The 16,576-nt window shown below is 39.9% G+C and overlaps 1 protein-coding gene across 6 annotated transcripts in view; it reads left to right on the forward strand.

Annotated features, from left to right (window-relative positions):
- The window catches only part of PRKG1 (protein kinase cGMP-dependent 1), a 1,240,511-nt gene extending 1,224,153 nt beyond the window's left edge, over positions 1-16,358 (forward strand). For all 6 annotated transcript variants that reach the window (XM_027049866.2, XM_027049865.2, XM_027049867.2 and 3 more), the window contains 6 exons: positions 4,698-4,839; positions 6,061-6,224; positions 12,398-12,520; positions 12,600-12,662; positions 13,974-14,040; positions 15,478-16,358. In XM_027049866.2, the coding sequence (XP_026905667.1) occupies positions 4,698-4,839; positions 6,061-6,224; positions 12,398-12,520; positions 12,600-12,662; positions 13,974-14,040; positions 15,478-15,576 (658 nt within the window). In that variant the 3' untranslated portion in view covers positions 15,577-16,358. The remainder of the gene's footprint in view (positions 1-4,697; positions 4,840-6,060; positions 6,225-12,397; positions 12,521-12,599; positions 12,663-13,973; positions 14,041-15,477) is intronic.
- Positions 16,359-16,576: the final 218 nt, after the last annotated feature.

The raw sequence follows: 16,576 nt of genomic DNA on the forward strand, positions 1-16,576 counted from the left end.
TAAAATTTGTATGGAACCACAAAAAGACCCCAAGTAGCCATAGCAACCCTAAGAAAGAAGAACAGAGCTGGAGGTATCACAATTCCAGATTTCAAGATACACTACAAAGTTGTAGGCATCAAAACAGTATGGTACTGGCATAAAAACAGAATAGAGGGCCCAGAAATAAACTGACACTTACATGGTTGATTAAAAGCAAGAATATACAGCAGGGAAAAGACAATCTCTTCGAAAAATGGTTTTGGGAAAACTGGACAACTACATGCAAAAGAATGAAACTATACCAACTTTCCAAAATAGATTGAAAACCTAAATGTGAGACCTGAAACCATAAAACTCCCAAAAGAAAACATAGGCCGTAATCTGACATTGGCTTTAGTGACATTTTTCTAAATACATCTCCAGAGACAAGGGAAACAAAAGCAAAAATAAACTATTGGGACTACATCAAAATAAAAAGCTTCTGCACAGCAAAGGTAGCCATAAACAAAATGAGAAAGCAACCTACTGAATGGGAGAAGATATTTGCAAATGATATATTCAATAAAGGGTTAATATCCCAAAATACATGAAGAACTCCTATAACCCAACACAAAAAAACAATCAAATTTTTAAAATGAGCAGAGGACCTGAATATTCATTTTTCCAAAGAAGACATACAGTGGCCAACAGATACATGAAAAGATTCTCAACATCACCCATCATCAGGGAAATGAAAATCAAAACGACCAGGAGATATCCCCTCACACCTGTCAGAATGCCTGAAATTAAAAAAGACGAGAAATAGCAAGTGTTGGGAGAGGATGTGGTGAAAAAGGAACCCTCATGCACAGTTGGTGGGAATGAACACTGATGTAACCAGTGTTGAAAGAGTATGAGAGTTCCTCAAAAAATTAAAAACAGAACTACCCTATGATCCAGTGTTCCAGTCCCTGGGTATTTACCCCCCAAAATGCAAAAACTCTAATGTGAAAGGATACTTTGACTCCTGTGTTTATTGCAGCATTATTTACAAAGCCAAATTATGGAAGCAGCCCAAGTGTTCATCAGTAGATGAATGGATAAAGAAGATGTGCTGTGTGTATATCCAATGGAATGTTACTCAGCCATAGAAAAAGAATGAGACCTTGCTATTTGCCACCACGTGGATGGAGCTAGAGAGTATTATACGGAGTGAAATAAGCCAGAGAAAGACAAATCCTATATGATTTCACTGAAATGTAGAATCTTGCAAACAAAACAACAAAACAGATTATTCAAAATATAGAGAAGAAAATGGGGATTTCCAGAGGGGAGGTTAGCGGAGAGATGGGTAAACTAGACAAAGGGCATTAAGAAATACAAACTTCCAGTTATAAAAGGAATCAATCACAGAGATGAAAAGTACAGCACTTGGAACACAGTCCATAATACGATGCTGTTTGGCGACCAGTGGTTACGACACTTAACCATGGTGAGCACTGAATAACGTAAAGAATTAATCATTACGTTGTACGCCTGAAACTAATACAATAGTTACACTCACTCATGATTCGCGTTACTAGTCAAGGGAAAAAGGGAACTTACCTCCGATGAGAGATGCTTTGTCTTGGTTCATGTGGTCATTTCAGGACCTGGTTTATGCCAAGTGGATTAAACACGGATTAAAGTTGAGTCTATCCATAAGCATACATAACCCTCTGATGCTCTCAATCAGATTGTTGTCTACTGCCATCTAGCTAGAATAAAACAACAGCCCATTCCTAGAGAAAGTATACGGGCCTTTTCCATGCTTGTTTTAATTGAAATGACACGCATGTCAAGGCATAATTTATTATTTTGAAGAGCTATTTAGGGCAGTGATTTATTTCTTCAAGCAACTTTCTGTTGAGAAAACAAGCTTTCATTTTTGTTTTAGATCAAATTTGTGTTGTCATTTTCAATTCTAATGGCAATTTTTCATTTTGAGTCACCCTGATGCTATGCTTTGTGACTGCTTTCCAGCAGTGTATTTCAGAATCCACAAATTACCCACATCAAACGTTTAGCGATGAAGCTGTGTTTCTGGTAAATACTTTGTATGCATACATTATGTTGAGTTATCAGCTAACATGGAAACAGATTTAAGATCATGTTTTCATTTCATTTTGAAAACCAGTTACAAATATGCTTATGTATGAGGGAGAGTCAAAATAGAGTTTTAAAGGAACGGAAACCAGCTTTGCAGAACTCTCCAAGTTCCAAAATGGCTCAGAATCAGAGAAACCTTGACACGAATAAACAGAGCTGTCGAGAGCTCAAGACCCAAAGGTGTAGGTTGGTGGTCAGTTTACTTTATGATGAAAATTGGCAGGCAGTAAGAGAGTCATTTTTGCCTGTGCATTTGTGAGAAGCCTAGACAAAATGAAAAGAACGGAGATTAACATAAGACCCTTCAGAGCTGACTCATGGCAGTTAGCCTTGGCAGTGAGAGGCGGCAAATACTTACGCAACAGTGTTAATTAGGTATTACGGACCCCTCAGTCCCATCTCCAGAAGACTTCCGACCTGTCTGTATCATTCAGCTTTCCTAGATTAAGACACAGCAGCTAAAGAAGACTGTTTCAGCTCTCAGTTAGAATGGCTAATATTTATCAGGTACCCAGTTGTGTGTCAGACACTAACTCTAAATATACGCCTCAGTTATTTGTATCCTTTCCACAACTCAATGAGTAGTTTCTATTACAAGCCCCATTTTGCTCAAGAGAACATGGAGACCGAGGGAGATAGAGTTAGTTGCTCAAAAGTAAGCAAGTGAAACCCAAATTCGAGCCCAGGATTCTTGCTTCAGAGTCTACATTCCTAACTTACAGCTCTCTCTGATGAATGGGAATCTGTATTAGGATTTTTTTTTCATCTTCCTGCTAATGGCCGACTTATTCAGAATATGAACATGAATACCTTTCGGCCGAGATTTCGTGAGCAGTTCATCTCTCATGTAAGTGTTCACTTTCCTTACAACATTTACAGTGTATTTGTCCATTTGGTTCCATTGACGAGTGAATATTAAGGAAAACAGATACATTGCTCAGAATCACAACTACAGAAATAATCTCTTCTTCCAGCAGCAACCAAGAATTTGTAGGTTTTCAAAACAGCCCACCTGAATCACAGCTAGACAGTCCCAATACGAGGAAGTAATCAATTTTCGTATTAAAACAACGCATGCAATGTGAAATATGACAAAGCTCTATTCCCTGTACTGCCTTGTTTTGGCTCAGCCATGGCTTTGCAAAGCTGTCCAGTGAGGAAGGACTGGGGTCATATATGGCACTCAGTACCGTTATTTAGCAAGCACACAGTTGTATCTGCACACGATGCTTACTACTTACTACAAACAACCTCTCCAGTGAAAGAAATCTGTTGCTCTTGACGGACAAGCATACTTATTTCAGGGCAAAGAAAAACAACCTGCCAGGCACTACCCCAACCCCCTTGTCAAGATGCGGAATTACATAGTGTTTGCTCTGCAAAGGTAGTTCCCAGTCCAAAGACAATTGCAACATACAACCTGTTATTTCCCAATATAGATGCACTTCTCAAGGAAACTTTTTCTTGACCTTATAAATTCACAATTCAGACTTTGTTAAAGAGAGACACTAGCATCTTTGTAGTTATATTTAAGATTCTAGGGGCGCCTGGGTGGCTCAGTCGGTTAAGCGTGCGACTTTGGCTCAGGTCATCATCTCATGGCTCATGGGTTCGAGCCCCGCGTCGGGCTCGTCAGAGTCCTGAAGTCTGATTCAGATTCTGTCTCCATCTCTCTGCCCCTCCCCTGCTTCCTCTTTCTCTCTTTCTCAAATATAATTCTTTTTTTTTAATTAAAGAATTTCTTGGAAGAAAAAAACAGCTAAAGTATAAAGTTTCTGCTATGGAACCAAGGAGCTAACCTTAGATGCCAATGTTTTTTTTTTCTTCCCTTTATTGTTATTTCATTAAATAAAGAGAGTGAGGACAGAGAGTGTGAGCGTTCTTTGCCAAACGTAAGAATCAAGTTTACTAATCTAAATTCCCTTCCAAGTACCTTTTTCCTTCTAGTTATTTCTTTGCCCCATCTTTTCTAGTAAGAAGGCAGTAGTGTGGGACATGGGTGTTATTTCTCTTGCTGGCAAAATTTTGGAAAGCAGACTATTTAGCTTGTGATATATGACTGCAACACAGCATCACAGCTCATTTCCAAAGTGGCTCTCTGGAAGCATTAACCTTTTTATTCATGCTCTTATGAACCGTGTCTGTATTATTTAGGAAGATTCAAAACCAAGCCCTCTAAAAATAAGTACGACTGAACCCATAAACTTCTGCTTTACCAAACCCAACCCTTGGTAGACAGCTTTAAAATAGGCTTCGTCTCCTCCCTGTCCACTGCTGTGTCTCGTTAGAGGATGGGGGGGGGGGGGGTGCTGGGAAGCTTATCGAAGGAGGTATGACGCTGAACTCCGCCTCGGTGCTTACGGGAGGGTAGAGTTAACTATCTCATTTGTCAGGGCAAAGCATTCCTGGATGTGGTCTTCAAGGGCTTTTGAAAACCCAAGGCAGTACCCATCACATGGCATTTGGCCAGAGGACATTGGTCTCCAGGGTCAAAGTTTGGCACAGGAATATAATGAAATGAGGACAAAATAAATAAAACCCTATCAGAGAAACGAACATCTTGTACACTTTCATTTTCTGTGTCTCAGAGGTTCATTTGAAGATTCTACGACCAGATTCTACACCGCGTGTGTGGTGGAAGCCTTCGCCTATCTGCATTCCAAAGGAATCATTTACAGGGACCTCAAGCCAGAAAATCTCATCCTGGATCACCGAGGCTACACCAAACTGGTCAGTGCCCTTTACGCACGGTTTCTGCCCCACGGGTTTAAAACCTCTGTTCATAAAGCTGTGTTCATTTCCTAACATCAAAACCTCCCTTTTCCTTTGTAAATGCTATAACTTTTCTTAAGAGCATATCTTTGCATTATTGCTTTCAACTCTTCTTTCAAGTGATGCAAAAGTTGTAAGAAATTAAATTGGCTAGGTCTTAGTTAATACTGTCTTGGCAGGATGTGTTTAAATGGACTCGGACCTGTGGACACGTGTTCATAGACCTCTAGAAGAGCTTTGTAGACCTTTCTCTTGTCCACTTTCTGCCATTCACAGGGAATGACTACCTACGTCATAGAAAACCATGAATCCTTTTAACATTTTAGATTTAAGTACAATCGTAACAGGAAAAAAAAATCACTTGCTAGGCAATGTTATTTAGGCCATTTGAATTATAGTAATAGTAATGATCACAATAATAAAATCTGTCAAGTGCTCTAAAGATTTACCGTAGGAGGGAAGTTCTGTTATAAAATGTACAATTTTTGTGGACGTTGAATCTGTCAGTGCCTGGCTATTTTTTAAACTTTGGGACTTTTTATTCAGCATATGGTTTTCAAGGAAATCAAATCAATGGCTGTTCATTATTTGTGTTCTCAACCAAATCGTTTTGGAAAAAAAAAGGTTTTCTGCATTCAATGCTCCTCCATCCAGAAAGATTTCTAGAAAAACGAAGGACACATTTGCATTGTATCTCTGTTTATGTGTACTCGGGGCAGGGATACATTTTGTTACTAGGTTCCTTGAGCAGTGCACTGGCTTCTCATTGCTAAATGAATTGTCTGCTTCCTAAATCCAGCAGAAATCATGCATATTCTGGAAAATGTGTCAAGTAGGTCCACCTAGACTTCTAAAAATTTTAAGTAAAGGGGTTATGGCCCGACCTCCATGGTCAGGAAAGGAGGAAGAAATGGAAGCTGTTTCTGGAAAGAAAGGTTTACCTGTATTTCTAATGATGTGAGTTTCAGCCTATACTCAGGTTTTAACTTTTCCTATTACACTGACTTTGCTCAGGGAGGCTTTGTTTGAAACACAGATGACTCCTTTGGGAATATAGGACTGTAGTGATATGCATCTGTTTTTATTATTATTCCGTGCACTTCAGCTAAGTACCTTACTGCTTTTCAGCTTGAAAATAAGTAAGTGCCTTGAAATAACTTGTTTTTCTCTCTTTGTAAGGTTGATTTTGGCTTTGCAAAGAAAATAGGATTTGGAAAGAAAACATGGACTTTTTGTGGGACTCCAGAGTACGTGGCTCCAGAGATCATCCTGAACAAAGGCCATGACATTTCAGCCGACTACTGGTCACTGGGAATCCTAATGTATGAACTTCTGACTGGCAGGTATGGACATTGGCAGAGAATTGCTGATAAAAATAGATCCGCCAACAGCTGCACGCTCCTGCCTTTGTCACTCTGATTAGACCATCTTAAAGCACATTTCACCATATCTTGGTCCAGCACTTCAAGTAATTATGCAAGTGCCCAGGGATTCGTAAAACAAACTCTAAAATGGGTTGGATGAGGGCGGGGAACTCAACGTCAACCTTTGCCCTCATCATTACGAATTCCTTGTATATATGTGAGAATGTGGAAAACCGTAGTGTCTTTTTGTGAGGTCTTTGAGCCTAGTTGCTTAGCCAGCAATGAAGCAAGGGAGGTAATAGTGGTATAAAAATATCTAGGGTCAACTATTTAGAGAGATAAGAGGACATGTTGACAAGTATTATACCTAAGTGAAACGGGAATAGTTTGCAGGTCTTCTGTGTAATGCTCTTAGAGCCATCAGCAAGGAAAAGAAGGGCCCCAACAAAAAGAGAAACAAACACCCCACCGTGCCGTGCATGGGGGACAATGAGTAGTAGGGTCATTATAAACCAGAGTTCAGAAGAAAGCTGGGTAGAGGTCTCAGACATACAGAGCAAGGAAAGGACATCCCATGGCTTCACTAGAAGGGCAATAGGGGGCAAAGACAAGGAGAAGTTGTGTGTAGAAAAACTTACTGGGAACCTGAGGGCTGCCTGACTAGCTTTAGCACAAGAGAGAGAGAGGCCACATAGATGACAAGGGATACAGAGAGAGTTGGGGAAACAGGAACAGAGGGGACCCCCACCCCTAACACCACGAGCTGGAGTGGAGAGGAACGTACAGAGAAACGGTGAGCGGGTGCATCTGCCCCGGGCACGGAACCTTAAGTCATGGCTTAAAAGGGCAACGTCAAATAACAGAACCAGCCCTAGAACCCTGCCAAGTGGTGGGGACTCCCTGTAGTCCTCAGAAGCTGGCAGGTACCTCTACTTATGTTTCCCCTCTACCTTGATAGTACAGAGGGGAGCAGAGCCCAGGCACCATAGCTGACTTTCCACCACAGGGAGCCCTAGCCCCCTGACCCTAGATGTCCCACCAGTGTGGACACCCTTGGTCAGTGCTCATTATGACTCCAGCCATCTCACCAAGGTAAGACAGGCACAGAATACTCTAGACGTGCCCTACTTTGGCTCTCCATGACTTGCCAAAACAACCCAGTGTCAAGTGCCCTGGGACCCCTGGCCCATGCCCACCTCAACTCTAGCTGTCCGGCCAGGGGGGCCTCTGCGTGGAGGGCCCCATGACCCCTGGCTTCTACCCACTTCAGCTGTCCTGCCACTGGGGTCTTAGCACAGACAGCCCCAGAACCGCCCCAACAGGGCGGCCCAGGATCCAGAGCCCATGACAGCTACAGCTCTGTAGAGCCAGCCAAAGTCAGCAGGCAAACACGGTCTACACAGGGATGACCATACGGAAGGTCATTCCCTCGAGTTTAGGAGCAGCAGCTATTATGTAATTCGTCGAAACAAAGTCGATCGAAATGAGGAGAGAGGGGAATATGGTCCACATGAAAGAACACAAAACTTCAAAAAAGGTAAGTGGAGATAAGCATGGGTGAACTCTGTGGGAACTTTAACAAATAGAAAACACCAAGAAAAGAACCAGAGTTGAAGAATACAGTAACTGAAATGTAAAATACACTAAAGGGAGTAAATAGTGGATTAGAAGAGAGAAGAACGGCTCAGTGATCTAGAAGACAGAGCAAATGGAAAGCACCCCAGCTGAACAGCAAAAAAAAAAGGGGGGGGGGGAATTAAAAAAAATTGAAGCTAAGGAATCTCTTGGACAACATCAAACAATAATTCCCATTATCTGGGTCCCAGAGACAGAAAAGAGCAGACAACATGTTTGAAGAAATAATAACTCAAAACTTCCCTACCCTAGGAAAGGAAGTAGACATCCAGTTTCAGGAAGCCCTAAGAATTCCAAACAAGATGAACCCATGGCACATATTTATCAATGTCAAAGATTATACACCACCAAGCAAGTTTATCATTCAGATTTGAAGGAGCAATAAAGAGTTTACCAGAAAATAAAAAAAAAAAATGGTTAAGGGGAATTCTTTAATAATCAGAAGAAAATAGTGAAAAAAAACTTCATTAATAAAAGTAAACATACAGTAAAGGGACTAGAGCAATGACTTATAAGGCTAGTATGAAGGTTAAAAGAAAAAGTAGTAAAGTCAGCTACTTGATTTTATTAATATTAAGGCATTAATATTTATTATTATAATTTTTTATATAAATATAAAATATATATATTTATGTTAATTTATATAATTATAATATATAATTATATAAATACAATCTATTTTTTATTTTATTTTATAGATAATATATATATTTTATATATATATTAATATTAAGGCAACTCATAAAATAAAAAGCTGTAAAATATGACAGTATATACACAAAGTGGTGGGGGAGGGTAAAAATCAAGTTCTTTCAGAATGTGTTTAACTTAAGTGACCATCAACTTAATATAGACTACTATATACTTAGGATGTTGTTACCTATGAACCTCATGGCAACCACAAACTAAAATGTATAAAAGATACACATAAAGACAAAACTGTATGCTGCTTACAAGAGGCAAACTTTAAAGACACATGCAGACTGAAAGTGGGGGGAAAAAATATTGCATGCAAAAGGAAGCCAAAAAAACAAACAAGACAAAAGAAGCTCCAGTAAGAATACTTATGTCTGACAAAATAGACCAAAAAAGACTGTAACAAAGGCAAAGAAGAGTGTTACATAGAGATAAAGGGATCAATCCAACAAGAGGATTTAAGTTGTAAATACCGATCCACCAACATGGGGGCACCTAAGTACATTAAGCAAGTCTGAGCATAAAGGGAAAATTGACAGTAAGACAACATAGCAGGGGACATTAACACCCCACTTGTGTCAATGGACCTGTCATCCAGACAGGAAGTCAGTAAGGAAACAGTGTCTTTGAAAGACACATTAGTCTAGATGGGCATAACAGACAGATATGGCCCATTCCATCCAACAGTAGCAGAATACACATTCTTTTCAGAATGAAAAGCATGTGAAACAGTCCCCAGGGCTAGAGCACAATTTAGGCTACAAGTCTCAATACGTTTAAGACTGAAATCATATCAAGCATGTTTTCCAACCACAATGGTATGAAACTACAAATCAGTTACAAAAAAGAAAAAAAGCCAAAACATCAAGAGGCTAAACAACGTGCTACCAAACGACCAATTTCTCAACGAACAAATCAAAGAGGGAATATTTAAAAATACACAGATACCAGCAGCAACAACAAACACGGAGACAATGTAAACAAAACCATCCAAAATCTTTGGGAAGCAGCAAAAGCAGTTCTAAGAAGGAAATTTGTAGTAGCGGAGGCTCATCTCAGCAGTAAAGAAGTTAGAAAGATAACGGACAAAGACAAAATTAGAAGAGAGGAAATAATAAAAATCAGAGAGGAAATAAACGAGAAACCAAAAAAAAAAAAAAAAAAGAAGAAGAATACAAAGGATCAATGAAAGTGAGTATTGTTTTCTTAAAAGAGAAACAATTTTGAGAAACCTATATAGCAAGACTCATGAAGGAAAACAAAAGAGAGAATCCAAATAATTAATATCAGAAGTGAAAGGAAAGCAACAACCAACAGTACCAAAATGCAAAGGTTATTAGAGAAGGAATACTATACAAATTATGTGCCACCAAAGTGGACAATCTAAAAGAAGTGGATAAATTTCTGGAAATACACAATCGTTCAAAACCAAATCAGGAAGAAATAGCAAATCGGAACAAACCTATAACTAGTAACAAAATTGCTTTAAAAACAAACCTATAACTAGTAATCAAAAACACCCCAATAAACAAAAGCTGAGGAAAAGAGGGCTTCACAGGTGGATTCTACCCAACATTTAAGGAAGAACTGATAGCTAGTCTCCCCAAACTATTACTAAAAAAAAAGAAACCTTCATTTTATAAGACCAGTATTACACTGATACCAAAACCAAAGACACTACCAAAAAAGAGAGCTGCAGGTCAATATACTTGAAGAACCTGGATTTAAAAATTCTCAACAAAATATTAGCAAACCACATTCAATAATACATTAAAAGGATCACTCACCACGATCAGGTGGGATTTATTCTGGGGATACAAGGGTGGTTCAGTATTCTCAAATCAATCAACATCATAGACCACATTGACAAGAAAAAGGGTAAAGCCCATATGCTCATCTTAACAGATGCATAAAAAGGTTTTGACAGAATTCAGCATCTGTGTATAATACCCTCAACAAAGCGGGTTTAGAAAGAACATACCTTAACATATTAGAGTCCGTATATGAAAAAACCCCAACTAACATCATACTCAATGGTGAGAAACTGAGAGATCCAGAAACAATACAAGAATTTCCACTGTCACCACTGTTATTCAACATAGTACTGGAAGTCATAGCTGAAGCAGTCGGACAAGAAAGGGAAATAAAAGGCATCCAACGTGGTAAGGAAGAATTTAAGCTGTCACTGTTTGCAGATGGCACAGTACTACACGTAGAAAACCCTAAATATGCCATCAAAAAACGTTAGAAATAATAAGTGAATTCAGTAACGTTGGAAGACAAAAAGTTAATACACAGCAATCTGTTGTCTTTCTATTCATTAATAACAAAGCAGAAGGAGAATTTAAGGCAGCAATTCTATGTACATTGCACCAAAAAATAAAGTTACCAAAGATAAATTTAACCAAGGAGGTGAAAGACCTGTTCTCCAAAAACTATTAAATTTTGATGAAAGAAATTGGGAGCAAATGGAAACATGGTCTGTGCTCCTGGATTGTAAGAATTCGTATTGTTAAAATGTCCATACTACCCAAATCACTCTACAGATTCAGTGCGATCCCTATCAAAATTCCAATAGCATTATTCACAGAACTAGGACAAATAATACTAAAATCCGTATGAAACCACCAAAGACCCTGAATAGTAGAAGCAATCCTAAGAAAGAAGAACAAAGCACAAAAGTAGACACACAGACCATGGGAGCCGAACAGAGAGCCCAGAAGTAAACATTTGCTTATGTGGTCAATTACTCTCCAACAGAGGAAGCAAGAATAGGTAATGCCAGGGGGAAATGGACGGCTAGATGTTGTGAAAAAGCTAAAGGATGTGGAAGAGATCATGGCAGGTGACTCTTTTAAGTTTAAACTCAAGGGGTGCCTGGCTGGCTCAGTCTGTGGAGCATACGACTCTTGATTTCTGGGTTGTGAGTTTGAGCCCCACAGTGGGTGTAGAGATTACTTTAAAAAAAATACAATCAAGTTTAAATTCAAGTAGTAGACTAAATTGTCGCATTATATTGGTTGACAGAGGTGACAGGATCAGTTCCATCCCGTAGGTTGATCGGAGTAGACCTTTTTTGGGAAAGCGGCATAACCCTTTAGCCAGGTAAATATGGGAAGAACCTTCCAGGCGAAACAAACCGCATTCTGAGGTGCGAGGATGCTTGGTATTTCAGAGAGCAGACATGGCGTCCTGATCCCAGCGAGTGAGGGTGGTATTAGCAGGAGATGGAGTCCTATTACTGGCATCCTTGTAGCCGCCTAGTGATTTTGGACTTCATGATGAGTGTAATCAGTGAGCTGACAGGTGCCGGAAAAGGGCTAGAAAGTGGAAGCCACATCTTGAATGGCCAAGGACAGCAAGACTAACAAGACATGAGAGGAATGGCAGATCAGCTTGGCCCATATATGGTTTGGCGGGGGGTGGCTGTTTGTATTTTTAATGTTTATTTATTTTTGAGGAAGAGAGTGCACAAGCGAGTGGAGGAGGGGCAGACAGAGAGGGAGACACAGAATCCGAAGCAGGCTCCAGGCTCCGAGCTGTCAGCACAGAGCCCAACGCGGGGGGGTTAAAGCCGCAAGATCATGGCCTGAGCCAAAGCGGGACACTTAACCCACTGAGCCATCCAGGCACCCCCGTATATGGTTTTGCTACATGATTTACTCACAAAGGTTTCCACGTGGTTTTGCTATTAATCCAGCATCGTTCCGTGTTACCACGACCAATATATGTCCCCAAATAAGACTGGTGGAGTTATAACAGTTTAGGATTTCTTATTTAGAAAATACAAGTGATTCTCTTTTCACCTCTCACGTTTGCAGCCCGCCATTCTCAGGCCCAGACCCTATGAAAACCTATAACATCATACTGAGGGGGATTGACATGATAGAATTTCCAAAGAAGATTGTCAAAAATGCTGCTAATTTAATTAAAAAACTATGCAGGTAAGCGTTTGGCCACGTGACGTTTGAAAGGATCATGACGGGAACATGATGGGATCGCTTACAGTTGTTTTCTTTCCAGGGATAACCCATCGGAAAGACTAGGGAATTTGAAAAACGGCGTCAAAGACATTCAAAAGCACAAGTAAGTGTTCTTCCCTTGACCTTTCTGTGGGAGGGTCCAGAAAGCCCCTCCCCAGGCTGTTCTTTTTAAGCTACTAGCTGTGTGACTGACACAGTTAGCCCATGGGAACACTGGGGGGGGGGACGTTCAGACCAGTTAGCCTTTGGGCACAGCACAGCCACACGCGACCCTGTGCCATACTAAGTGACCGATTCACTGAAATCAGTTTCTCCCAGCTCACGCTAAGGAGCATTGCTCCTCTCTGGCACCAAGAGGAAATGTGAACTAGATTGATCGACTGAATTCTAGGTGGATTCTAGAATTCTATTCTCTACCAGAATATCAAAAACACAAGTCCTCCACCATATCATGCCTCATTTCCTAGACTAAAACTGGAATATATTTTTCCACCCGCTTCCCAATTAGATGATAAAACATAGTACTGAGTACAGCGTTGTTTTTAAGTGATGGCAGCATCTTCAATATTAAACCTTACCTAGTTAATTGGATATCTGAGTGCTAATCTAAGACCCAATTGTTGTTTTTTATTAGTCTGTTGGTGCAACACCCACAGGAAATTCACATCTGTGCAAAAAGAACTTACTTACCAAAGCATCTATAAATACCTAAAACACCTGCTAAGAATTTGGTGTATGCATTTGCTACTGCTGAAAACTTTTAAAGACAAAACAGAAACAAAAAACTTAGTGTTATCTGCTCCTCATTTTCACAGAAAATCTGAACACAAATACCTTCATTTTTTTAACACTTAACTAAAAATGACATTTTACTAGAAATTATTATGACCCTAGTATTGCATAGTCAATGTTTTCTTCTACGAACACAAAAACAGTACCAAGTCAGAGTTAGACCTGACTAATATAGTGATGTGAAAAGGTTAATTAGGCTGCCCAAGGAATCAGTGCAAAGCTGGAAAAATAATTTTCTGTCCTGACTTTCATGCCCTGGTTCCATTGCCTTAAAATAAGATGTCCAAGTAGATCATGGGCTAAGGATATCATGACACTTATTAAGTTATAATGATAGTACAGGAACAAGGTCATACAGACATTGTGACCAAATTGCCAGGGGGACAAAGGAGTTATTTGTAACCGATGTTAAATATTTCAACAATTAGATTTTTAAAATATGCATTGTATAAGACAACTGTAAAAGTTTTCAATGACACAGGATACATTTATGTCACGTTGAAAATGTTCGCCTTTCTGCTTTCCATCCTGTATGGATATTTCCACATCAAATATGTTGCAACGGGGCTTCAGCTCAAGTAAAATGCCTTTAACCAGCTCCTTTTTCTCCTCCCTTTCCTAGATGGTTTGAGGGCTTTAACTGGGAAGGCTTAAGAAAAGGCACCTTGACACCTCCTATAATACCAAGTGTAAGTAGACTTCCCAGCGAATACTTGTGTGACAAGGTTTTATCCTGTGATCAGATTAAATAAACTATAGAAGTACCACATTAGAATAGTATCTAAAATGCAACCTTAAAAACAGGCCAGTTAGGAGATGGTTATTGTATGTGTATTCTATCATTCCCTGTTTCAACTATTCGTTCTAAGTTATTTATCCTTTTATCGGGCTCTAAAAGAAAAGGATTCTCGTTCCTTAACGGTCTTTTCTGAACATATTGGGTTTTTTGTGAAATAGCAGCCCAGTGAGGGTGACTCAGTGTTTAGGCTGTATTAACTTGAAATAGATTTCAGTTGATTGCATTTTTACGTATTTCTGTTTAATGCTGCCTCTTTACGAAAAGGCACAGACCGTTTTGTGGTCCTGAGCCTTTCAGGTGTACGCTTCCTTCCCCTGGGACTAACTCAAGCCTGCTCTTGATTCAGAAGCATTTTCCCTACTTCTGAGATTTATTTCTGTGTCAGTGCTTATGCCTGTTCGCAAACAAAAACCCCGTTTCCGTGGCTCACGTCGCAGATTCTAATTGCATTCTTCAAGTTTTGTTTTTAGAACAAGAGTAGAGAAGAACAAGAGTAGAGAGTAAGCCTGAATTATACTTGCCTACATCCACCAGAGGTTTCCTTTTATGGATATACATACATATATATATATATATATATATATATATATATATATATATATATATTAGTATATAAGAGGTTCTAAATATTATAGAATATGAGGGAAACTAAAGGATGGATTTTTTACTGCTTTTACTGATGCTCTGCAGTTTGGACTTTGCCCGAGAAATTTGCAAGAGTTCTGACCGAGGTCAGAAATGGCTTTTATTCTACTTGAAATAAACACACACAAGACTTAAGATGGTCTACAGGGCGCTACCCAGCCTGATTTCTGCCTGCTTCTCCTATTTCTCATTCCAGTCCTATCCTCTCTTACACAGCAGCCACATTGGCCCCTTTGGATCACTTCACAGCATGAAGCACTCTCTCTCACCTCGGGACCTTTGCACGTGCTACAACCTCTTTTTTGAACTCACCAATTCTTAGTTTTGAAATAATATTTTTTCAAACAGGCTTTCCATCATCACTCATACTCTCAAGTCTTTTTTCTTCCTAACACTAAGCAAACCTTATAGTCATCTACAGATTTTTGTGATTATTTGTTTTTAGTCCTACAAGGTACTCCCTGCCAGGGTAGGGCAAGAGCAATGTCTTTTTTTATTCACTGCCCTCAGCCCCAGTAAAAAGCACAAAGCCTGCCACCTGGTAGCCATTCAAACAACAGTCACTGATCGGGGAATGAATAAAGAATGCTTTTTAAAAATCTAGTTTGGGATTTTACTAAAAAAAAAAAAAAACCCAAAAATCAAGAAATCCCTTCTCGGTCACGCCCTCTCTCATTTGTAGGTTGCATCACCCACAGACACAAGCAATTTTGACAGTTTCCCTGAGGACAGTGATGAACCACCACCTGATGACAACTCGGGCTGGGACATAGACTTCTAATGTATTTCTCTTACCTGCTTCTGCCTTGCTGAAGTCAGCTTTCTCTGAGACACGGCTGACAGCAAACCTGAGGGACGGAGAGAAGATCAGTGCTCGGGGTCACCATGATGCCTTTGATCGATGCTGCTCCAGTAACTACAGTGGCATGAGGACTTCTTGCTTAGACGACAGTAGTGCTCTTTACATGTTTTCTGTTTGATCCTAAAAATAGCAGTTGACATGGTGGCCCTGAAGCAAAGCCCTTCGCCAGTAAAGAGAGGTTTCCTGTCGTTGCAGTGGTCTTGCTTTGCTCGGACTGTAATTTGAAAGACTGTAAGAAATACTTCAACCTAGAAAAAGAGTCCGTACCTTGCTAGGATGGCCAAGATCAAAAAATAATGTGTGGGGTACGATCGGTTGCCGTGGTACCAAAACGGGGCTCTTCCTTTCCTTCAAGGGAGGCCGTGGGATCTATTAGCGCAAGCCGGTGTCTATACCATACGGAAGAGGGCCACGCGTCTATGGGTCACGGCGTTCATGTCAAACCAGTGCTAGAAGTTTCCTGATTTTGTTTCCCAACAGTGCTGATGACGAGGCTGAATGTTACCTTTCCTTTCTGACAGATTTTAAAAATCGATACAATCAAAGCACAACTGCTATGAAGCCTCACGGCGGGTATATATGCGTTTTCACGGAGGATTGAAAAGAAAAAAAAAACAACCTGCATGACATTTGTTTGTTTCTTTTTTTGATAAATTGGCATGACAGAGTGGAAAAAAAAAAAAAGCAATTCACAAACCATTTCATATCGTTTCAAATATCGTGCTTCAAGATGGTCCTGGAAATCAGTGACTAGCAGCCAATTGATTTTTCTTTATTACCTAACATACTCTCAGACTGAGGCTTAAAATAGTCCCTTTTATAAAAATCAACCCTTGGGGTGGGGACGGGGTGGGGGGGGTGGGGTGGAGAGGGATGAAGATCCGTCCAAAAATAAAAATAAACTATATAGGTGCTATGT

Source organism: Acinonyx jubatus, chromosome D2 (genome assembly GCF_027475565.1).
Source record: "Acinonyx jubatus isolate Ajub_Pintada_27869175 chromosome D2, VMU_Ajub_asm_v1.0, whole genome shotgun sequence".
Lineage (NCBI taxonomy): Eukaryota > Metazoa > Chordata > Mammalia > Carnivora > Felidae > Acinonyx > Acinonyx jubatus.